A 24,858-nucleotide genomic window follows, 5' to 3' on the forward strand; every position below is an offset into this window, starting at 1 on the left:
ACCATCTTACTGGGGTCCATGCAGATTGTCAACTACACTACCCTCATAGCAGACACCTCAAAATTCAATCAAATTTATTGGATTCCTCCTGACAAACTGACCAACCTTGATTAATCCTCTCCCACCCCCACAGAGATTAATTCTGTCCCTCCGATATTTGCTTTTCCCCAATAGTTTCCATATCCCTGAGACTCATTGGCTGCAGTTTCATTGTTAACCCTCACTACCCTTCTTGACTATTGTATTACAGTTGCTGTCCTGCAGTTCACTGGTAACTATCCTATAGTCAGAGGGGATTTGAAAATTCATGTCAGAACCTTTGAAATCTCCTCTCGTGTCTCCCTCAGCAGCATGGGATGCATTTCATCTGAATCCCAATTTATGGACTAGATTCAATGCTAACTGGTTTGTGTATATCTTCTGCAAACCCCACCACCATCAGCAATTAAAGTACTCTTTAAAACTTTAGCAATACCTTCTGGCTCCACATACCTTAGTCCTTAATGGGCCATACTCTTCAGCCCTGTAGCTTTCAGAATTTAATATGGAGTTCAATAGTTTGAGTCTCAACATTATCTTCTATGTCGTTTTACTGAACCCATATCCTGTCTTGACATGGACTGCCCTTGGATTTTTCGTAATGTTCCCTCTTTGCTCTCTCAAATTGTTTAATTATCTCCCTGCATTGGTTATATTTTTAGTATCTACTATTTCAAACCCCTGTCTGGTATTAACTTTTTTTATCCAATTCTGTACAGCCCTCAAAAGCCAGGGTTCTCTACTTTGTTAGCCCCACTCTTCAGCTTTTGGAAACATGTTGGCCTTGTACTATTATTATTTTTAAATGTTAGCTCTCTGGACTTTCCTACAAGTGGCAGCTCCCAACCTCTTTGGCTATATCCTGTTTTAGATTAAAAATCAATCCCACCCAATGTCAAATCAGGTACGATCTGTTGTATCTGGACAGGTCCCATCTTTCCCAGAAATTGAGCCAGTAATCCAGGAATCTAATCCTCCTTGCCTGTTCTCACATTCAACAATATTTTATTATTTTTCATATCATGAAATTGGAATGGTCCTAGGTGTTCCTCCCAGCAAAAACAAATACCTTTTTTCTATCTGGTATTGCATTTTTATTCATTCATGGGATGTGAATATCTCTGGTCGGCGAAGATTTGTTGCCTGTTCCTAGTTGCCATTGAAAAGGTGGTGATGAGCTGCAGTCCACATGCTGTGGGTTGACCAACTAATGCCATTAGAGAGGGAATTCCAGGATTTTGACCTAGCAACAGTGAAGGAACAGCAATGGTAAGTGGCTTGGAGAGAAACTTGAACGTGGATGTGTTCCCATATATCTGTTGCCCTTGTCCTTCTGGATGGAAATGGTCATTGGTTTGGAAGGTACTGTCTGAGGAATTTTGAACGTCTGCAGTGCAACTTGTAGACAGCAAGATAGTGGTTGCAGGACTTGACGTTGTGCCAGTCATGTGGGTTGCTTTATCCTGGATGGTGTCAAGCTGCTTGTTGTTGTGACTGCATTCCATCACACTCCTGACTTGTGCCTTGTAAGTGGTGGGTAGGCTTTGGGGAATCAGGTGAGTTACTTGCCACAGTATACCTAGCCACTGTTTGTGACATGTCCAGTTGCATTTCTGGTTCATGGTAACCCCAAGATGTTGATAGTAGGGTATTCTGTGATGGTAATGTTATTGAATATCAGGGGGCAGTAGTTAGTGTCCCTTATTGATGATGATCAAAGCCTGGCATTTGTATAGTGTGACTTTTTTTGCTTGTCAGCCCAAGCTTGAATGTTGTTCAGATCTTGTATTTGAACATTTGACTGCTACAGTATCTGAGGACACAGGAATGGTGCTGAACACTTGTGCAATCATTGTCAAACACTTCTTCTGACCTTTATGATGGAGGGAAAGTCCTGTTGAAACAGCTGACGATGGTTGGGCCTAGGATATTACCCCGAGGAATTCCTGAAGAGATGTCCTGGAACTGAGATGACTGACCTCCAACAACCACAACCATCTTCCTATGTGCCAGATATGATTCCAACCAGTGTCTGATTTACCCCAAAACCTATTTTTGCCAGGGTCCTTGATGTTAAGGGCTGTCACACTCATCGCCTCTTGAATTCAGCTCTTTTGTCCATCCAAGGCTGTAATGAGGTTATGAGCTGAGTGGCACTGGTGGAAACTAAACTGTTGTCACTAAGCAGGTTGTTGCTGAGCAGCTGCTGGTGTAGTAACACATTCTATCACTTTGCTCATGACAGACAGTAGACTGCTGGGGTCGTAATTGGCTGGGTTAAATTTGTCCTGTTTTATTTGTGCAGGATATACCTGTGTAACTTCCCACATTCGGGTAGATGGCAGTGTTGTAACTGTATACCACTGCACTGACACATCTACTGGGTCTGTCCTGATGGTTGGATGGGATGATAATGATGATGATGATGATATAAGCTTTGTAATTCTCTCCCCTAACCTTTCTGCCTTTTCTTAAAAAAAAACTCCATAAAATCTACTGTTTCGACCATCACTCTTAAAGTCATCTTGCATGATTCAATGTCAAATGTGATTTCATCAATGGCATTTTAAGATGTTTAAGATACAAACGTACAAAATAGGAACAGAAGTAGATCATTTGGAGCCTCCAGTCTGTTCCACCATTCAATATTTTCATGGCAAATGTTTTCAATTCCAATTTCTAAATCAATCTTGATAATCTGAGATTCCCTTGAGTAAGTTTCTACCTGTCCTAAAGTAGTCAATGACTCTGCTTATTTCGCTTTGAGGCAGTGTTTTCTCTTTTTTTAAAAAAAAAAAGTCTCCTTACCTCATGTCTAATTTTAAGTCTGTGTCCCTAGTTCTGAACTCTCGAGGAAACCTTTTTTCCACATCCACAGTCAAGACCTTTTTAGGATCTTTCACTTTAACCAAGTCACCCTTACTTATGAACTCAAATGATCAACCTTTCCTCAACAGAAACTATTCATTCCAGGTATAAATCTTGTTAGCCATCTCTGAACTGCCGCCAATGCACTTAATAATTTCTTAACTAAAGAGCCCAAAATGATGCACAGCATTTAAGATGTTGGTTGCATATGTACTGTCTGAAGCACGATGTCCCTTTTTTTTTAGTTAATTTTTCAAAGAATAGCATCCTATTAACCATGTTGAATACATTGTACCTGCACATGAATATTATGACTCATACTAGAACACTTCGCTCCCTCTGCACCTCAATTTTGCAATTATTTGCTGTTTAATGAATGTTTTTATTTTCCACTTTTCTTCATACTGTCTGTATCCATTTGTCAACTCCTCCTCCTTTCTTTACTAGTACTTTTCAACCTGTCTTCCGCAGATTTAGCTACCATGTTTTCATCCCTCCCATCCAAGCATTCTATTTGTCATAGGCAAAATCCCATTTTATGCTAATGTTATCTGTTGCCAGCAATTTTCCATCCATACTAAATGTTATCACGTTTACCATGTGTTTTATTTTCCACAATAACCCTTTTTATGGTACATTATCAAATACATTCTCAAATTCAAATAAAGCATGCCCCCCATAGCACATTATTCCTTCGGCTATTTTTTAATCAACATATTCAGTGATGTTATTACATGCTTTTGGAGCAGTTGGAACTTGAACCTAGGTCTCCTGACCTAGAGTACAGATACTACCTCTGCACTATAAGAGACCTTCCACATTACTCCTTCAAACAAGTCTAATAAATTAAACATTATTTACCTTTCACGGAACCATGCTGACTCTTCCCAAACAACTGAGTTTGCCTGTGTGCTTAGCCAAGACCCCCCTCGTTTTATGAATTCTAACTTGCCCCATGACAAATGTCAAGATAGCTTTCCTACTATACTTGCATGTTTGTCTCATTTCATCTTTTGAAAATTTTTTTTTGCTAATTTGGGGCCTTTCGTAAATCCACAAAATCTTGAACTGTCTAACTCATTTAATCCTTGTTTTAAGACTAGGATGAAGCCCGTCAGCATCTGTCAAAACTTTGTCATACCACAGCTCCATTGATTTGCTTATTACTGCTTACCCATTAATTTGTAATTTAATTAAAGTTACCCTCTCCCTTAAAACCTTTGATTTAGTTATTATGTAATGATTTTTTGAAGACAGAAGCAAAACATTCTCTGTAAAGGACTAAAACTCACTTTACTTACTAGTTTCCTTTCTGTAGAAACTTTTTCCTATTAATGTGTTACATTTCCAGCTGGCTTCCTCTAATTCTGTCTTGCTGATTTAATCTTTAGTTAACCTCTTCTCTCTCTCCCTCTCTCTCTCTCTCTCTCTCTCTCTTCTGACCAGTCGTCATATTTGCCACTCCTGTAGTTACTTTTAATCTGAATGTCAATGTGGATTTGTTGGGCTGAATGGCCCGTTTCCACACTGTAGAGATTCTATTGTTCTATAACCTGCTTCCCAGTCAGTTTCTTAGTTGCAGAACTTGTTGCTCTACCTTTTAAATTATTCTATGAACTCCTCATCAAGGCTGCTACTAAAAGTCTTAAATTTTCCAGTTTGCTTTAAAAAAAGACACTCCACTCCCCATATCACAAGCACTCTGTTAGTGAATTTTAAAAATCAACCTGTTCAGAAGCTTTGACATTCTGGAGCAGATGGGACTTGAACCCAGGCCTTCTGGCCCAGAAGTAGACACTACTACTGTGCCACAAAAGTGCAAATGTTTCTTTTTTTTAAACCTTACATTATTGTTACTGTTAGGGGGACTGTAGACTACTCCAGTTTGGGATTTATTTATTTCCCCTCCTGTCCACCCAAAATTATCATGCATCCTGATCGCAACTTAATTGCATAAATGTCATCCTTTTAAATAATCATGCCACACCTTCACTTTCACCTAGTTTCCTATTCCTCATGAATATTAAGGACTTAATCCTTGCATCCTGTAGCCTTGTCACCATAATGGCCATTGGATCTTATTTATCCACTTCAATGTGCATTAAGTGCTAACAATACATACAACCGCCTGTTGAGTGAGTATAAGGGGAACTTAATTTTATAAATATGAACCTTGGAAAACATTATAGTACATCTTTCAGCAAGGTTTCTGGCAACATAATTTGTCTTCCACAAAGGCTTCTGTCGTCTTCATTTCAGGGGAAATTGTTTTGTTTCTGTGCCACTTGGTCACTGATCATTGGGTCTTTGGATAAAAGACATCGACTCAGCATTTTCAACATAAGCAGATGGCTGCAGACTTCATAAATAGTTGAGGAGAAGCTATTGGAAATGACCAGCTTGCTCAATGGCATGTATTGTATTAAATTATTTCCTATAGAAATTCACAAGCCTATAGTCATGATGAACCGGAGAAGGAAAGAAATCCAATAGGACCTGCTGTTTTTTTTTGGTACAGTGCAGTGCTCCTATTGTGCTCAAACTAATATTCCTCCAGAGGGAGATGCTATATAAGGATTACCAGGTGACATAGCTCTCATTTATTCCACATGGGGAGTAGTGTTGTTAACTAGCTTGTTTCTGCTGCTTCAAAGTCTGAAATTTTAAACTTCCAACAAGTTTAATAACTGTCATATTCATACTTTCATTATGAAGTACCTCAGGAATTAGTTGTACTTAAGCTGAGGACTTTTTTAAAAAAAAGCTTACTACTGACAAGTTATGCCACAAGGTTTAAAATCTGAAATCTAGTAGACTAAACTCCATTTACCTGAAACTTTAACTCTAGCAGCTTTCTGCCCAACTTGATTATTTTTGGCATTGTGTTTAGATTTCTAAGACAAAACAGACCGTGACGGTTGTAATAGTAATTTCTAATCTGGTAAATTAAGTGAATATACGTGGATGACATTACTTTATACATAGTTACTTTTATATTGCTCACCTGGCAGTGCCTTGTAAAAGGAGCAACGGTCGCTCAATGGTTAGCACTGCTGCCTCACAGCACCAGGCACCCAGGTTTGATTCCAGCCTTGGGTGACTGTGTAGAGTTTGCACATTCTCCCCATGTCTACATGGGTTTCCTCAGGATGCTGCAGTTTCCTCCCATAGTCCAAAGATGTGCAGGTCAGGTGAATTAGCCATTCTAAATTGCCTATAGTGTTAGGTGCATTAGTTAGAGGGAAATGGGTCTGGGTGGGTTACTCTGGAGGGTCAGTGTAGGCTTGATGGGCCAAATAGTCTGTTTCCACACTGTAGGTAATCTGATTTAATCTAAAATAGCTTGTTTTCCATTGGCCCATTTATCTGAGTAGGAGGAAGATTTGGATCAGTTACTAGCCCAGTCAAACCAAAGCCGTGTGGGCAATTATCCAGCTGAGGATCTCTAAATTAATTTCATAGGCAGGAGCAGACATAACCCTTCCAGCCCACAAGCTTGGCCAAAGTGAGATCCTGTATATATTTATGTCCAGGCCAGCTGCTGAACACCTGCAGTACTGATAGTGGATGTGACTCCTGACATGTTAAAGTACAAAACTACTGGAGACAAATGAAAGCCTCTTACTAGTTAATCATCATCCAATATTATTAAAGTTAATAATGTCAGATGGGCTATCTGCCATTGGTTGATCAATCTTCTTAGACTCTAGCTGTTTGGCAAGGTGTTTCTTGTTTTGTGAAGGAGTCGATTGTACAGCGTGGAAACATCTTTCTGCCCAACTCATCTCTGCTGACCAGATATCCTAAATTAATCTGGTCCCATTTACCAGCACCTGGTCCATATCCCTTTAAACCCTTCCTATTCATATACCCACCCAGATGCCTTTTAAATGTTGCAATTGTAGTAGTCTCCACCAGTTCATTCCATACACACACCATCCTCTGCGTGAAAATGTTGCCTCTTAGGTTTAGGGTGAGGGGGAAAACATAAAAAGGACCTATGCCCTCTAGTTCTCAATTTGCTCACCCCAGTGAAAAGACTATTTATCCTATCCATACCCCTCATGTTTTATAAACCTCTAATGGTCACCCCTCAGCTTCTGACGCTCCAGAGAAAACAGCTCCAGCCTATTCAGCGCCTCCTACTAGCTCAAATCCTCCAACCCTGGCAACATCCTTGTAAATCTTTTATGAACCCTTTCAAGTTTCACAACATCCTTCTGAAAGGAAGGAGACCAGAACTGCGCACACTATTCCAAAACGTAGCCGAACCAACACATTGTACAGCCACAACATGACCTCCCAACTCCTCTACTCAATACTGAGCAATAATGGAAATCATACTAAATGCCGCCTTCTATCTGCAACTCTTTCAAGGAGATATGAACCTGCACTGTCTTTGTTCAGCAACACTCCCTAGGACCTTACCATTAAGTGTCCTAGCCAACCTCCAGTCTTCCAGAACTTCACCTGTGACTATCAACGATACAAATATCTCAGCAATTGCTTCCCACAGAGTTCTAGGGTGCATCTAATCAGGATCTATCTTTACGTGTATCAAGACATCCACCACTTCTTCCTCAGTGATATGGACATTTTTCAAAATGTCACTATCTATTTCCCCACATTCTATATTTTCCATGTCCTTCTCCACAGTAAACACTGATGCAAGATATTCATTTATTATCTCCCCAACTTCCTGCGGCTCCACACAAAGGTCACCTTGCTGATCACTGAGGGGCCCTATTCCCTCCCTGGATATCCTTTTGTCCTTAAATGTATTTAGAAAATCTTTGGATTCTCCTTAACCCTATTTGCCAAAGTTCTCACATTACCTTTTTACCCTCCTGATTTCCCTCCCTACTGCCTTTATACTCTAAGGATTCACTTTATATATCCAGTTTGTACCTGACATATCCTTCCTCATTTTCTTAACCAAATTTCTTTAGTCACCCAGGATTCCCTACATGTACCAACCTTTCCTTTCACCCTGACAGGAATATACTGTCTCTAGTCTCATTATCTCATTTCTGAAGGTTTTCCATTTCCAACCGTCCCTTTACCTGTGAACATCTACTCCCAAGCAACTTTTGAAAGTTATATAGTCAGATGTACAGCACAGAAACCGACCGTGCTCCGCCACTGACACCTCAGTCACCTGCCCTGCCTTATTTCCCAAGAGTAGGTCAAGTTTTGCACCTTCTGTAGTAGGTGCATCCACATGCTGAATCAGAAAATTTTCTTTTACACACAAATTCCTCTCCATCTAAACCCTTGGTGGTTAGCACTGCTGCCTCACAGCACCAGGGACCTGGGTTCAATTCCAGGCTCAGGTGACTGTGTCTGTGTGCAGTTTGCACATACTCCCAGTATCTGTGTGGGTTTCCTCTGCATGCTCTGGTTTCTTCCCACAATCCAAAGATGTGCACGTGAGGTGAACTGGCTATACTAAATTGCCCATAGTGTGAGGTACGTTAGTCAGGAGTAAAATGTAGGGTCTGGGTGGGTTACTCTGTAGAGGGTCAGTGTGGACTCGTTGGGCCGAAGGGCCTGTTTCCATAGTGTTGTGGTTTTTGGGGCAGCACGATGGTTCAGTGGTTAGCACTGCTGCCTCACAGTACCAGGGTCCCAGGTTCAATTCCAGCCTCGGGCGACTATCTGTGTGGAGTTTGCACATTCTCCCTGTGTCTGCATGGGTTTCCTCCCACAGTCCAAAGATGTGCAGGTCAGGTGAATTGGCCATAGTAAATTGCATAGTGTTAGGTGCATTAGTCAGAGGGTCGATGTGGACTGGTTTCACCGAAGGGCCCGTTTCCACACGATAAGACTCCTAGTCTGTTTGAAAAGTTAAAATCCCTACCATTACCACCCTATTATTCTTACAGATAACTGAGATTTCCTTACAAATTTGTTTCCTAATTTCCCTCTGACAATTAGGGGGTCTATAATACAATCCCAATAAGGTGATCATCCCTTTCTTATTTCTCAGTTCCATCTAAAATCTTCCCTGGATATATTTCCAGGAATATCCTCCCTCAGTACAGCTGTAATGCCATTCCTTATCAAAAACATCACTCCCCATCTCTCTTCCCTCCCTTTTTGTGCTTCCTGTAGCATTTGTATCCTGGAACATTTAAGCTGCCAGTCCTGTCCATCCCTGAGCCAAATTTCTGTAATTGCTATGATATTTCTGTCCCATGTTCCTAACCATGCCCTGAGTTCATCTGCCTTTCCTGTTAGGCCCCTTGCATTGAAATAAATTAAACTGCATTTATTAGTCCTACCTTGTCCCTGCCTGCCCTGACTGTTTAACTTGCCTTTGTTCTTAACTGTACTAGTCTCAGATTGATCTCTTTCCTCACTATCCCTGGATCCCACTCCCACATCTTATTAGTTTAAATCCTCCCAAGGCAGCTCTAGCAAATCTCCCTGCCAGTATATTAGTCCCCTTCCAATTTAGGTGCAATCTATCCTTTTTGTATAGGTCTCTTTCCCCCAAAACAGCTTCCAACAATCCAAAAATGTGAATCCTCTCATACACCAGCTCCTCAGCTATGCATTCATCCACTCTATCCTCCTATTCCCACCCTTACTCGCTTGTAGCACCGGGAGTAATCCAGTTATTACTACTAGAGGACCTCCTTTTTAAATTCCTGCCTAACTCTCTAATCTCCCTTCAGAATCTCAAACTTTTCCCTTCCTATGTCATTGGTTCCAAAGTGTACAGTGACCTCCTGCTGGCCCCCTCCCCCTTGAGAACATTCTGTATCCTCTCAGACATCCTTGATCCTGTACTAGGGAAGCAACACACCATTCTGATTTTTTCCTGCTGGCCATAAACGTCTGTCTGTACCTTGGACTAGAGTCCCCCAAAACAATCGATTGCTTGGAACCCGATGTACCTCTCATTATATCAGAGCCAGAGCCAGTCTCAATACCAGAAACTTGGCTGTTTGTGCGATTGTTCTCGAGAATCCATCACCCCCTACGTTTTCCAAAACCGCATACTTGTCTGAAATGGGGATAGCCACACAAGACCCCTACACCTACCTGCCTCTCACCTTTCCTGAAGTTAACCCATCTATCTGACTGTATCTGAGACCTCCCCCCCTCACTCCTATAACTACCATCCATCGCATCCCCTTGTTCTTGTAAATTCCTCATTGCTTCTCTAACAGATCCATTTGATCTAATAGGATTTGCAACCAACAGCATTTATTGTAGATATACTCAGTAACCTGTAAACTCTCCCTAAACTCACATCTGACAAGAGCATATCACTCGACTAAGGGCCATTTTTGTTCGTTCAATCTACAGACTCAAAATAGTACTGTCTTATTCCTCTACAAAACACTGCATCTGGTTAAATTAATACTTATGGCTTATATTTTAAGTTTAATCAAGAGACATAGCTCAATAAAACAATCAAGAAAGAACCCACTCTACTCACTACTGCAGACTTATTTTAAGGCCATGCTTAAAAATCCACTTATCTGCTTCTGTGCTGTTGCTCTAAGATCAATTGTGAATTTCACTTTACGTTTTTCCAGAAGCACTCCAATGTCTAGCGATACATGAATTCAAACAGCAGAAGCAGCAACTGCTAACTCAGTTAGCAATCTCTCGCTCTCTCTCTCCTGCACTGACCTCATCATGTGCTTCCTTTGTCTATTCTTCTCCCTTTTAAAGAAGTGCTGTTGTTTTGATATGCAACAGCATATAAAACAGTAATTGCTGTTCCTGGAATTCGAGGAAATCCCCTCCAACACCTAAAATGCCTCAACAAAAAAGGAGCAGCTGTTACAAAAACTTTTCCCGTCTTCCATCTTATAGTTTAGAATAGTTGCAAACAATTAGTTTAATTTGGTCAGATTTATTTAAATTGCGGTATCTTTAACAATTGAAGTAGTTAGCTTCTCAGTGCTTCCCACAAGTAAGGGAAATAAATTGTTCAATTATGCAATCATTCCTTAATCTACAGAGACTAATTCCGTATATCAATTCCTGATGTTGCATTATAAGTGACACTGACACAGAAAAGGTTGGCACCTATAATTTACACATACAGGAATATTAAACTTAATATTTCATAACTTGATCAGTTTTCTAACAGTAATGTTTAAACTAATTGAATTCAATTTTGTACAATTCACAATTAAGGACTAAATGTAAAATACTAAACAGTCCACAAAGAGGACAGTTACTTACGTATTAGACCAGACAAATTGATGCTTTGAACAAATGTTTTCCTTTATGAAAACTAGTTTAGCTTTTATAATATGAAGTGTAGAGGAAAAAAGATGTGGCAAAAGACAACTGGATAGTAATTACATTAGACTTTAACTAAGGCCAAATGTTACATCTGGGAAAAAAAGTCTGTTGCAAACTGTGTGGGAGATAGTTAATAGATTTGAATATTTATTGATGACCAATAACTCAAACAGGAAAAAAAACTCATTTCACTTGATTGTGAAACATCTTTCAAACCTGCAGACCCTCAGATTTTCTATAAGAAATTATCTTAAATTCTTCATAAACAGAAAAACTATATCCATTAGTCAAAGAGATGAACTGCATTCTACTGTTCAGTCCTAAATGTAGTTATTCTGTTCCTTTGACAACACCAACTAGTGCTGGTCGAAGGGTGCGTCCATGAAGCTTGTACCCTATCTTGGTCACCAGTGCCACTGAACCAGGCTCTTTTCCTTCCACTGGAGTGTGGAAAAGAGCTTCATGCTCATATGGATCAAATCTTGCTCCAAGAGGGTTCAACTTGATGAGACCATGCTTGCAAAACACTTTCTGAAGTTGTCCTTCGGTCATGATTAGACCTTCATAAAGACTCTTCAAGTGCGGGTTCTGTCCTGAGATCTCTTCTTTCGGCACACTTTCTGTTGCTTTTTCAAGAATATCTGCCACCTCCAACAGGTCTTTGCAGAATCCTTGAATACCTTAGAAAAGGGAAAATTACAGTCAAAACTGATGGGGTTCTAAGCAAACTGTACAAAAAAGCAAGCGAGAGAGAACATTTTAAATATACTAGGAAAAGAACTGTGAAAGTCATTCTAAGACAACTTTCCATTGCTAATAGCAATAGTACCACTTTACATTTACTCAGTGCGGGTATCAATGCAGCCAAAGTCTCACGAAGTGTTTTCCTCTTTGACTTTTTACCATTTTACCTGACAATTGTATGGACATTTCTCAAAAATCTGGACTCTTTGCCATATCATATTTGATCAGGCTAACTCAAATCAGCACATGTTAATGAATGTAACCAATGTGCAACATCATGACACCATCACCATGGTCAATTTAAGTGTCAAACAATACATTTCAGAATTGGAAATAGCCTTTCTTCTACTTTTAAAGCAATAGCTAATTTTAATGTTAAAACGTCAGCTAACCTTTGCAGAATTGCAGTCTAGCAGGCCTAATGGAAGCCATGTGAAATAATTCCTCAAGGATAAACTGTAATATATTTCTCAGCAATTTATTACCTTATTTCCTCCTCTAACTTTAGAACTTGTGACGATAGCCATTCTTACCTGAACAAGCAATTGGTCGACTTTAATTACAGCTGGGTATTAGATTAGATTAATTACCTACAGTGTGGAAACAGGCCCTTCGGCCCAACAAGTCCACACCGACCCTCCAAAGAGAAACCCACTCCCCTATATTTACCCCTGACTAATCCACCGAACACTACGGGCAATTTAGCATGGCCAATTCACCTAACCTGCACATCTTTGGACTGTGGGAGGAAACCGAAGCACCTGGGAGGAAACCCACGCAGACACTGGGAGAATGTGCAAACTCCACACAGACGGTTGCCCGAGGTGGGAATTGAACCCAGGTCCCAAATGCTGTGAGGCAGCAGTGCTAACCACGGAGCCATTGTGCTGCCCCAAAAACCACGACAGTATGGAAACAGGCTGCTCATTCTGAAGGCAAAAAACTATATATTGCAGGAGTGCTCAGCAAAACACTAAGCCTCTTCAACTTTACAAGATCGCAAAGTTGACTTCTCCGAGCAGCACAGTGACTCAATGGTTAGCACTGCTACCTCACAGCACCAGGGTTCGATTCCAGCCTCTGGTGCCTGTGTCTGTGTGGAGATTGCACATTCTCCTCGTGTCTGCATGGGCTTCCTCCCACAGTCCCAAAACGTGCAGGTTAGGTGAATTGCCCATGCAAAATTGTGGATTCTGGGTAATCCAAGATGGAGGACGGGAAAAATTTCTGGCTGTAAGAGCTGCTTTTTTTTTTTTTTTTTTTTTTTTTTGAGGTATTTTAGGTGTTGGAGGTGATTTCCTCGAATTCCAGGAGCAACAATTACTGTTTTATATGCTGTTGCATTGTTTTGGAGCTTTGGGAAAAAAAAAGTCAAAACAACAGCAGTTTAAAAGGGAGAAGAGCAGACAAAGGCGGCACATGATGACGGGAGAGACAGAATCAGATAAGTTAATTGTTGTTTTAAGTCTGTCCAAGAGAGAGGCTGCAGTAGTGAGTATAGTGGATTCTTTCTTGATTTATGTTTTTGGAGATAAGTCTCTTGATTAAACTTAAAATATAAGCCATAGATATTAATTCAACCTTGGGCAGTGTTTTGTAGAGGAATAAGACGGTGTTATTTTCTGGGTCTGTAGATGGTGAAGTAGCAAAAATGGCCTTTGCAATGATATGTACTTCTGGTCAGATGTGGGAGTTTAAGGGTTACTGCAGATTATAACTGCCATAAATGCTGTTGGATGCGAATCTTATCAGATCGAGTGGATCGAGAGACAGATAGAAGCTATGAGGAATTTGCAACAGCAATGTATGTGATGGATGGCAGTTATAGGAAGGGGGGAGGGGGGAGGAAGAGTCTTAGATACAGTCACATATATGGGTTAACTCCAGGAAGGGTAAGAGAGGTAGGCAGCTAGGGCAGGAGTCTTTTGTGGAAATACCTATTTCAAACAGGTATACTGTTTTGGAAAATGTAGGGAGTGATGGACTCCCAGAGGAACGTAGCACGAACAGCCACGTTTCTGGTATTGAGTCTGGCTCTAATGCAACGAGGGTTACGTCGGCTTCCAAGAGATCAATTGTGTTAGGGGATTCTGTCGTCAGAGGTACAGACAGACGTTTCTGTGGCCAGCAGAGAAAAAGCAGAACGGTGTGTTGTTTCTCTGGTGCCAGGATCAAGGATATCTGAGGGTGAAGAATGTTCTCACGGGGGAGAGGAGCCAGCAGGAGGTCACTGTCCACATTGGAAGTGAAAAGGTTGAGACTTTGAAGGGAGATTACAGAGATAGTTAGGCAGAAATTTAAAAAGGAGGTCCTCAATGGTAGTAATATCTGGATTACTCCCAGTGCTACGAGCTAGTGAGGGCAGGAATAGGAGGATAGAGCAGATGAATGCATGACTGAGGAGCTGGTGTATGGGAGAAGGATTCACATTTTTGGATCATTGGAATCTCTTTTGGGGTAGAAGTGACCTGTACAAGAAGGACGGATTGCATCTAAATTGGAAGGGGACTAATATACTGGCAGGGAAATTTGCTAGAACTGCTTGGGAGGATTTAAACTAGTAAGGTGGGGTGGGACCCAGGGAGATAGTGAGGAAAGAGATCGATCTGAGACAGGTACAGCTGAGAACAGAAGTGAGTCACGCAGTCAGGGACAAGGCAAGACTAATAAATGCAGTTTAATTTATTTCAATGCAAGGAGCCCAACAGGGAAGGCAGATGAACTCAGGGCATGGTTAGGAACATGGGACTGGGCTATCATAGCAATTACAGAAACATGGACTCAGAGATAGGTAGGACTGGCAGCTTAATGTTCCAGGATACAAATGCTACAGGAAGGATACAAAGGGAGGCAAGAGAGGAGTGGGGAGTGGCATTTTTGATAAGGGATAGCAGGGTAGTTATGGTACGGGATTTTAACTTTCCAAACATCGACTGGGACTGCCATTGTGTTAAAGGTTGAGATGGAGAGAAATTTGTTAAGTGTGTACAAGACAATTTTCTGATTCAGTATGTGGATGTACCTACGAGAGAGGGTGCAAAACCTGACCTACTCTTGGGAAATAAAGCAGGGCAGGTGACTAAGGTGTCAGTGGGGGAGCACTTTGGGTCCAGCAACCATAATTCTAAAATCGTGATGGAAAAGGATAGACCAGATCAAAGTTGAAGTTCTAAATTGGAGAAAGGACAATTTTGATGATATTGGGCAAGAACTTTCGAAAGCTGATTGGAGGCAGATGTTCGCAGGTCAAGGGACGGCTGGAAAATGGGAAGCCTTCAGAAATGAGATATTTCCAGAGAAAGTATATTCCTGTCAGGGTGAAAGGGAAGGCTGGTAGGTATAGGGAAGGCTGGTAGGTATAGGGAATGCTGACTAAAGAAATTAAGGGTTTGGTTAAGAAAAAGAAGGAAGCATATGTCAGGTATAGACATGATAGATAGAGTGAATCCTTAGAGTATAAAGAAAGTAGGAGTATATTTAAGAGGGAAATCAGGAGGGCAAAACGGGGACATGAGATAGCTTTGGCAAATAGAATTAAGGAGAATCCAAAGGGTTTTTACAAATATATTAAGGACAAAAGGGTAACAAGGGAGAGAATAGGGCCCCTCAAAGATCAGCAAGGTGGCCTTTGCGTGGAGCCATAGAAAATGGGGTAGATACTAAATGAATATTTTGCATCAGTATTTACTGTGGAAAAGGATATGGAAGATATATAGACTGTAGGGAAATAGATGGTGACATCTTGCAAAATGTCCAGATTAGAGGAGGAGGAAGTGCTGGATGTCTTGAAACGGTTAAAGGTGGATAAATCCCCAGGACCTGATCAGGTGTATCCGAGAACTCTGTGGGAAGCTAGAGAAGTGATTGCTGGGCCTCTTGCTGAGATATTTGTATCATCGATGGTCACAGGTAATGTGCCGGAAAGACTGGAGGTTGGCAAACATGGTGCCACTGTTTAAGAAGGGCGGTAAAGACAAGCCAGGGAACTATAAAGAGGTGAGCCTGACCTCTGTGGTAGGGAAGTTGTTGGAGGGCATCCTGAGGGACAGGATGTACATGTATTTGGAAAGGCAAGGACTGATTCAGGATTGTCAACATGGCTTTGTGAGTGGGAAATCATGTCTCTCAAACTTGATTAGAGTTTTTTGAAACAGTAACAAAGAAGATCAATGAGGGCAGAGCAGTAGATGTGATCTATATGGACTTCAGTAAGGCGTTCGACAAGGTTCCCCATGGGAGACTGATTAGCAAGGTTAGATCTCAGAATACAGGGAGAACTAGCCATTTGGATACAGAACTGGCTCCAAGGTAGAAGACAGAGGATGGTGGTGGAGGGTTGTTTTTCAGACTGGAGGCCCGTGACCACGAGTGCCACAAGGATCAGTGCTGGGCCCTCTACTTTGTCATTTACATAAATGATTTGGATATGAACATAAGAGGTACAGTTAATAAGTTTGCAGATGACACCAAAATTAGTGGTGTAGTGGACAGCAAAGAGGGTTACCTCAGATTACAACAGGATCTGGATCAGATGGGCCAATGGGCTGAGAAGTGGCAGATGGAGTTTAATTCAGATAAATGCGAGGTGCTGCATTTTGGGAAAGCAAATCTTAGCAGGACTTATACACTTAATGGTAAGGTCCTAGGGAGTGTTGCTGAACAAAGAGACCTTGGACTGCAGGTTCATAGCTCCTTGAAAGTGGAGTCGTAGGTAGATAGGATAGTGAAGGCGGCGTTTGGTACGCTTTCCTTTCTTGGTCAGAGTATTGAGTACAGGAGTTGGGAGGTCATGTTGCGGCTGTACAGGACATTGGTTAGGCCACTGTTGGAATACTGCGTGCAATTCTGGTTTCCTTCCTATCGGAAAGATGTTGTGAAACTTGAAAGGGTTCAGAAAAGATTTACAAGGATATTGCCAGGGTTGGAGGATCTGAGCTATAGGGAGAGGCTGAACAGGCTGGGGCTGTTTTCCTGGAGCGGAGGCTGACGGGTGACCTTATAGAAGTTTACAAAATGGAGGGGCATGGATAAGGTAAATAGACAAAGTCTTTTACCTGGGGTCGGGGAGTCCAGAACTAGAGGGCATAAGTTTAGGGTGAGAGGAGAAAGATATGAGACCTAAGGGGCAACTTTTTCCATGCAGAGGGTGGTACGTGTATGGAATGAGCTGCCAGAGGATGTGGTGGAGGCTGATAAATGTTGCAATATTTAAGAGGCATTTGGATGGGTATACAAATAGGAAGGGTTTGGAGGGATATGGGCCAGGTGCTGGCAGGTGGGACTTGATTTGGGTTGGGATATCTGGTGGGCATGGAAGGGTTGGACCGAAGGGTCTGTTTCCAAGCTGTACATCTCTATGACTCTTAATTGCCCACAGGGTCCAGGGATTTATAGGCTATTTGAATTAGCCATGAGAAATGCAGGGTTACAGGGATAGAATGGGGGTGAGTCTGGTGGGATGCTCTCTGGTGGTTTGGTGTGGACTCAATGAGCCGAATGGCCTGTTTCCACACTAAGGATTCTATGATTCATAATTTATGCATGAAAGGTGTTGAGACTTTTGCTGTATGTTTAATTGCTATATATCAATTGTACAGTTGCAGAAACAAATGCATTAAAAGTAATTTTAAGGAATTATGGATCAATATGGGCAACAGGGCCAGACTAAGTGGCAGTATTTGCAAGACAAATCACAACTTCCAACAAATTGAAATTTAACATTCACATCCTACTGTTAATTCTGTTCCCACTAATTCTTAATCTTTAGTAAAGGCCTGACTATTGCCTGATATGAGTAAAAAGTGGCTAAATAATTGTATCTTAAATGACTTTCTTCATGAACTAAAAAGAAATATCAGCTGGATATTTCGTTGAAGGAAGTTTGATCTTGCTTTAGTCAGATTCTCTTACATCCACAGTATTCTTTAGTGATCAGAACAGAATAGTTATGATGGTATAATGGTAATGCAACTGGATTGGCATTCCAGAGGCATGTCCTTAACCACAATACCATATATCTTGGTTTTCTTATGTAGCATTTGAAGAATAAGATAATGACTTAAAGCATATGGTGATTGGGAAGGTGGGGGAGGAGTTATTTTTAATCAGAAAAAAAAATTGCACCCAGAGAAGTAATGGCTGGAAACCAGAAGTGACTATCAGGTGGAGTTTTGGTTTCCTTTCAGCTCAATACACTAGTCTCAAAATCACTACATCAGAATGAAGAAATAATCTCAATACTGCCTTATTGGCATCTCTCAGCCCCATGAATCATTTCAATCATAGATTAGAATGATTTGTTTTCAAGCAAACACAACTTAAATTTAAGGTAAGGACATTCGACCCCAATAGGAAATACCTACAAACAATTTGAGCAAGAAATGCATGGTATTTCCACCTTTTACTGCAGTAATTATACTAAGAAAGCTCACGTCATGTTTTCTCAACCACAGCATACATGATAGAAGTACATCATCCCAAATATCTGACATCGACAGTTTGTAAGTGAAGGACAAGTGTATAATAACAGTTAGTATAGATACCACATAGTTCTAACACTCCGTGTCCAATCTCAAGATGTTCTTACCATATAATTTAGCTTCTTCAACCAGTTTTTGGCTCCTTTGACGTATATTTTCAGCATCTGCTAGTGCTCGTTTATATTTGTCCTGCAGAATATAGCAAGTGTTCTTATTTTTCCATATCAACTTGGCACTTTTATTTCAAAAGTTAAGCTAAATAACGACAAATTCTTATTGTATTTAAAATTTATAAAATTCACCTTCACATCCAATTGGTTAAAGCAATGACCTGAACCATACAAAATTAGGAAGGTAACATGTATAATCATTGGATTAGAGAATTGGTGCCATTAGAAAGGAACTCAATTGATATTAGCACACTGGGCTCATGAAGGGAAAATGCTTGTAAGTTTCCTTTTCATGAACACCATGTACCACTGTCCACTGGAAATGTGATATTACCAAGGGATCAAAGACTGATTGAATTCAGTTTCTAGTGTCACACAACAGGAGTTGGCTTTCACTATTCCCTGCTCCAATATGCAATTAGATCATGGCTGATCAGCGCTCTCAATGTGCCTTCTCCATAAATCTGTCAATTTCTGTTTTGACCATACTCAATGATCTAATTGCCACTGTTCTGTGGTACAGAACTCAAAACATTCACCAGAGTAAAGAATTTACTCATCTCAATCTTAAGCAACCTAGATATGACGTGAGCAAGTAATTAGCAAGTGTCATTTGAACTACCCTCCAGCAAAGAGCTGCCTTTTACAAGAACTTTGTGTAGCACTTCAGGTCAGCCACATTTCAGACATTACACAAAATCAGAATAAAAATTTTGTTACTGAGAAAAAGTACAAGAAAAAGGTCTTAAACAGGTTTACAAAATTGAGGGGAATGGATAGGATAAATAGACAAAGTCTTTTCCCTGGCGTTGGGGAGTCCAGAACTAGAGGGCATAGGTTAAGGGTGAGAGGGGCAGAGGATGGTACGTGTATGGAATGAGCTGCCAGAGGATATGGTGGAGGCTGGTATAATTGCAACATTTAAGAGGCATTTGGATGGGTATATGAATAGGAAGGGTTTGGAGGGATATGGGCAGGTAGGACTAGATTGGGTTGGGATATCTGGTCGGCGTGGATGGGTTGGACCGAAGGGTATGTTTCCATGCTGTACATCTCTATGACCCTATCTCAGAAACTTGAGGTTAAAATATAACTACCTTAAAGTCAATCAATACAACCATAATAGAGGCTAAATTTTATATTGATTACACTTCGAAGCCTTGAAGAACCAGAGACCTCTCATTTATCTCAGAGTACTCTACAGTAATTTTTCTGGGTAGTAGCAGTATCACTTGTTTCATCACTGTGCCTCAGGTGGGGCCAAGTTCTATGATTTAAAATAATTCCATATTATTGATAGCAGTGTTATAAGTAACATACATGCCAACGATGTCCACTCAGGCCAGTAACAGCAGGGCCTGGTTCCAGCTCTAGTACACAAAAATCATTCAAAAGTGTTAACTGTGCTCTTCAAATTGCAGTATCGAACTCCACTTGTTCAAAGCACCGAGCCCATCCCCGCAACATCCCTCACAAACTGAAAACAATTTGTTCAAACATTGTGAAAACATATAGCAATTTTCATAATATTTCCAACATTCACATGTGCTCATAGACAAGTGGAAAATACAAGGAGTAAGAAAGATCCAGCATAATCTGTCTTGCATGGTAGAAATATTCATGTCCTAGAACAGCGTATCCCAACTAATCACATTCTTACCTAGAATTAATGCAAAGTTTAGTAAGTTTATGCTTACTGTAAGGTCCTTCAGTTGCTCATCCAGTTTATTCTTTTCCTCCACAAGTATCTTCTCTGCTGGGCTGGGTTCTGCTTTGTCTGCATTCTGAGTCTGGCTTTGGTCATCATCGTAGCTTTGTCCAGTGTTTTTCTGTCGAGTTGCTGTACAGAAAAATCTAAGGAACATTTAAAGTTCTCTTTTAAAGAATTAGATTAGATTACTTAGTGTGGAAACAGGCCCTTCGGCCCAATAAGTCCACACCGACCCGCCGAAGCGCAACCCACCCATACCCCTACATTTACCTTTAACCTAACACTACGGGCAATTTAGCATAGCCAATTCACCTGACCCGCACATCTTTGTGACTGTGGGAGGAAACCGGAGCACCCGGAGGAAACCCACGCAGACACGGGGAGAATGTGCAAACTCCACACAGTCAGTCGCCTGAGTCGGGAATTGAACCCAGGTCTCTGGCGCTGTGAGGCAGCAGTGCTAACCATTGCGCCACCGTGCCGCCCACCAGCATTTCAAAAAGATGAGAGAGCTTTAAAAAAAAAAAGAGGAGGTTTTTTTTTACACAGAGGTGGTTTCAGTGTCGAATGAACTTCCTGAGGAAGTAGGGGATGCAGGTATAATTACAACATTTAAAAGACATTTGGATGGATACATGAATAGGAAAGGTTTGGAGGGAAACAGGCCAGTAGCAGGTAGGTTGGACTAGTTTAGTTTGGGATTATATTCGGCATGAACTGGTTGGACCAAAGGGTTTGTTTCCTTGCTGTCTGACTCTCTGATGAACAATATTTAAGAATTAAGCTGAGATCTAACTAAAATTATTGCAATCAACACATTCACAGTAATGGAGAGAATTATAACTACACTAACTGATTTAATTTTTCTGGAACTAGACAACCACTATCAATTGGTAGTAATGGAGTTAGAAATTAATTAATTTTCAGTTCAGAGCTTGCTTAGGTTTGTATTGTAAATGTTGCATTTTAAAACATGACATTGCATTAAGGTTGGTCATTCTAGTTTTCTCAATTATGCCTTCATTCATCTGAAGGCCTTCAGGGATAATTGGACAGTAGTTCATCCTAATGGCAGTTTTTCATGCTCCAGCTTAGTTCAATCTGGATAAATGTGAGATATTGCATTCTGGTACAACAAACAAGGGTAGGGCTTATATAACTAATGGTAGGGCCTTTGGTAGTGTTGTATAACAGAAGAACCTAGGATTCACGTACCTAATTCTTTGACACTTGAGTCACACATAGACAAGGTGGTTAAAAAGGCATTTGGCACACTTGCCTTCATTGCTCAGTTGTTTTAGTATAGGAGTTGGGAAGTCATGTTGAAGTTGTATGAGTCAGGAGCAAGCAGGTGGGATTCGTTTAGTTTGGGATTATATCTGGAATGGACAGGTTGGACAGAAAGGTCCGCTTCCATGCTATATGACTATGTAATGAGCAAGGTGAATAAGGACATTTGATAATGCGCTATATAAAGTGTTAATGCACAAGATTTGAATTCATGCTAGGGGAAATATTAGCATGAATAGTCGACTGGGCAAATAACAGGAAACAGTTGAGATAAATGGGTCATTTCCAAATTTGGAATTCCAGTTAATAGTATTAATTGGATGCATGGACAAAATGATGTAGCCCAATTTGCTGACAATACAAAGATAAATAAGAAAGCGAGTTACAAGGATGCAAAGGATCTACAAAAGTCAGTCAGTCAGCAAAAATGGCAGATGACATATTGGTAAAATTTAGGTTATCCATTTTGATAGGAAGTAAAGTTATGCAAACACCTAGATTGTGTCAAACATTCCAGTAGAGGAATCTATGTCCCATTGTACTCAAAATATGAAAAGCTAGTATATATGTGCAGTAAGTAATAAAGGCAAACAGAATATTGCCCTTTACTGCAATGATCTGGAACACAAAGTAGGAAGCCTTGCTACAACCGTACAAGGCATTATTTAAACCTAGAATATGCACAGTATATAGCTGTGGATTCATTTTAAGGATTTACAACAAATTTTATTTTATCTGACATTTTACAAACGCACTCGATAAGCTGGCAAAAATTATATACCTGAAATCTGGAAGTTTACTCTATTATCACAATCTCAGTGATGTCCGAGCAGTCAGATGAAGGCGAGTGAGAAGGCTCTGTGCCACTAAGTTTTATTTAAGGCAAAGTTTCATTGTTATTTAAGTGATTTATGCTGTAAGTAAAGTATAACAGTGAGGTATATATCCTCTGCATTTTTACATTGACGTGGACTTCTTGATCAACCAAAATATTTGATCAACAAGTACTCTCCTGGTTCCATAGGTGTCAGTTAATAAACTTTTGCTGGACTTGCATTGGAGGCATATCAGAGAATGTTTATGGTTGAGAGCTGGGGTGAAGGGTATGCTACGAGCGAAGAATGAATGAGAACAATGCAATAGAGTTACACATTAGCAGCAGTGACTTTCTTTCCCCTATCCCGAACAACAAAATGACTGGAATACTAATTAATTTTCATTGAACAGCTTATGGAGGGCTAGTGGATGCAAAGATTGGGATAGGCTGTGCTATATTTTAAAATCGGATTCATCATAAAAACATTTGAGCATTTTGAAAAGAATGGACAACTAATGAGCACAGTAGTACTGACAGATAAGAGATACAAGAACAGGACAGAGCCATCAGTGGACAAGGCATTCAAACGTAGCAGGGTCAAAGCACTATGCAAATGGACTAGCATTTCCCGGTCAATTTTGTACATCTTTTAAATACAACTTTAAAAAAAAAATTCTTACCTAGAATCAAAGTATCTTAAAACACTACAGTAAAACTGCAGGCCCAAGGACAACAAATATTGAGAAGGGAGCATTGAGATGATGCAACATTGTGCAATTGCTCAAAGCTGACTATTAAAACCAAAGAGCTGAAAATGTGTTGCTGGAAAAGCGCAGCAGGTCAGGCAGCATCCAAGGAACAGGAGAATCGACGTTTCTTCAGGGCTTATATAACGCCTGCAGTTTTTTTTAAAAACCCCTGCACATCCGCGGACACTACGAGGCAATTTTTTAGCAACAGCACAGCTAATCCACCGAACCTGCACCTGGAGGAAACCCACACGGACGCAGGGAGAACGTGCGAACTCCACACAGAAACTTCACCCAAAGCTGGGTCCCTGGCGCAGCGAGGCAACACTGCTGATCATTGATTTGCATTTAATAAGTTACATATCTATTGGGCTCCAGACAGTTTAACGGCAGCTCGATGTTTCAGAAGGAAATGGACGTGAATAGACCGAGGAGTGGGGTAGTGGGGGAAGAGGGACGCACAGGATGGAGGGATGAATCAGAATGGAGTTCAGAAGGGGTTGAGGCTGTACGATTTGCAGAGAGACACAGAAGAGCCAGCGGGAGAATGTGAAGGCCGAGACCCCGAACGTACAGGAATCAGTCAGTCAATGAAAACGGGTCGGAGTGACTGGGGAGAGAGAGATCACCAGGGCTGGGAACACGGAGGCTTGCTGATTTTTTTTTGAAACGGAGTCCCAGCGCCTCAGGGGGAAAAAAAAAGAGACGGGGGCGGACTGGCCTGCGATCACTAACCTGTGGACGGCGAAGCCGCTGCCGTTCCAGCCCGAGCAGGCTCTGACCGCCGCGGAGAGCGCGAGGCCCCTGTCCCGGCCAGGGCAGGCTGTAACGGCCGCGGAGAGCGCGAGGCCCCTATCCCGGCCCGGGCAGGGTCTTAAAGTCAGCGCGAGACGGCCTCCGGCCCGCAGAACCCGCGCTCCCCTCTCCGCCATGGCCATCACCGACGTCGCTGTGGATTACGTCACGGCATTGACCAATCAAATGCCTCTTCCTCGTTCGTGTTACGTCACACAGTCAGCGCGCGGTCTCGACTTCTACAGTTGATAGCAGGCGGGAGAAATCGAGCTCGAGCAACCGATCTATGTACTGATTAATCATCTAAACGAGCGATCGCTTCACGTTGAATCGTTCAAAGTCGGACCACTAGATCTAGGTTTCTCTCCAAACCACTCACCATCCCGACTTAGAAATATATAATTCATTTCACTCTTGATAGGTCAAAATCCTGGACGCCTCTCCCTAACAATTTCACGTTCAGTTTCAGGGGGAGAAACTTCTGAAGTTAAAGAAACCTAATTATAGAGGCATGAAGATAGATTTGATCCTAGTAAACTGGGCAGGAAGACTAAAAGGTAGGAAGATAGTTGATGAGCAGTGTTTAAAGAGATATTGAGTTCCACCCACCTAAGATATACTCCAGTGAGTAAAAAGGATTATAAGATGAGGAAATACATCCAAACAAATTAAAGACTGCTAAATAGGAACCATTTAAAAGATTAACAAAAGGATACAAAAGAAAGAGCAAAGGTAAATTATGCAAGAAAACTAGTAGAAAATACAAACTAAAAACAGATAGCTGAAGCTTTTGTAGCATATAAAAGGGAAGAAAATAGCTAAAGCGAATGTTGGTCCCTTGGAGTATGAGGCACGAGAGTTAACAGTGGGCCACACAGAAATGGCAAAGATGCTAAATCAATACTTTACCCCAGTTTTCAGGGTG

The 24,858-nt window shown here is 41.1% G+C and overlaps 1 protein-coding gene across 1 annotated transcript; it reads right to left on the bottom strand.

Moving 5' to 3' along the window:
• Positions 1 to 10,760: 10,760 nt before the first annotated feature.
• On the bottom strand, positions 10,761 to 24,091 carry grpel1 (GrpE-like 1, mitochondrial). The gene is made up of 4 exons (XM_043698429.2): positions 23,874 to 24,091; positions 20,269 to 20,425; positions 18,509 to 18,590; positions 10,761 to 11,858 (listed from the first exon to the last, which is right to left on the bottom strand). The coding sequence occupies exons 1-4, from the start codon at positions 24,074 to 24,076 to the stop codon at positions 11,509 to 11,511; spliced, it is 792 nt and encodes a 263-aa protein (XP_043554364.1). The 5' UTR covers positions 24,077 to 24,091; the 3' UTR covers positions 10,761 to 11,508.
• Positions 24,092 to 24,858: the final 767 nt, after the last annotated feature.

This window comes from Chiloscyllium plagiosum, unplaced genomic scaffold (assembly GCF_037043375.1).
Source record: "Chiloscyllium plagiosum isolate Xiang-an unplaced genomic scaffold, Cpla_swu_hap1 HiC_scaffold_1, whole genome shotgun sequence".
NCBI classification, from domain to species: domain Eukaryota; kingdom Metazoa; phylum Chordata; class Chondrichthyes; order Orectolobiformes; family Hemiscylliidae; genus Chiloscyllium; species Chiloscyllium plagiosum.

Coding starts and splice junctions, on each gene's coding strand:
- grpel1 (XM_043698429.2), bottom strand. CDS start 24,076: ATGGCCATGGCGGAGAGGGGAGCGCGGGTTCTGCGGGCCGGAGGCCGT. Junction 20,426..23,873: donor AGCGGCTTCGCCGTCCACAG/GTTAGTGATCGC, acceptor AATGTTCCTTAG/ATTTTTCTGTACAGCAACTC. Junction 11,859..18,508: donor TGAAGAAGCTAAATTATATG/GTAAGAACATCT, acceptor CCCTTTTCTAAG/GTATTCAAGGATTCTGCAAA.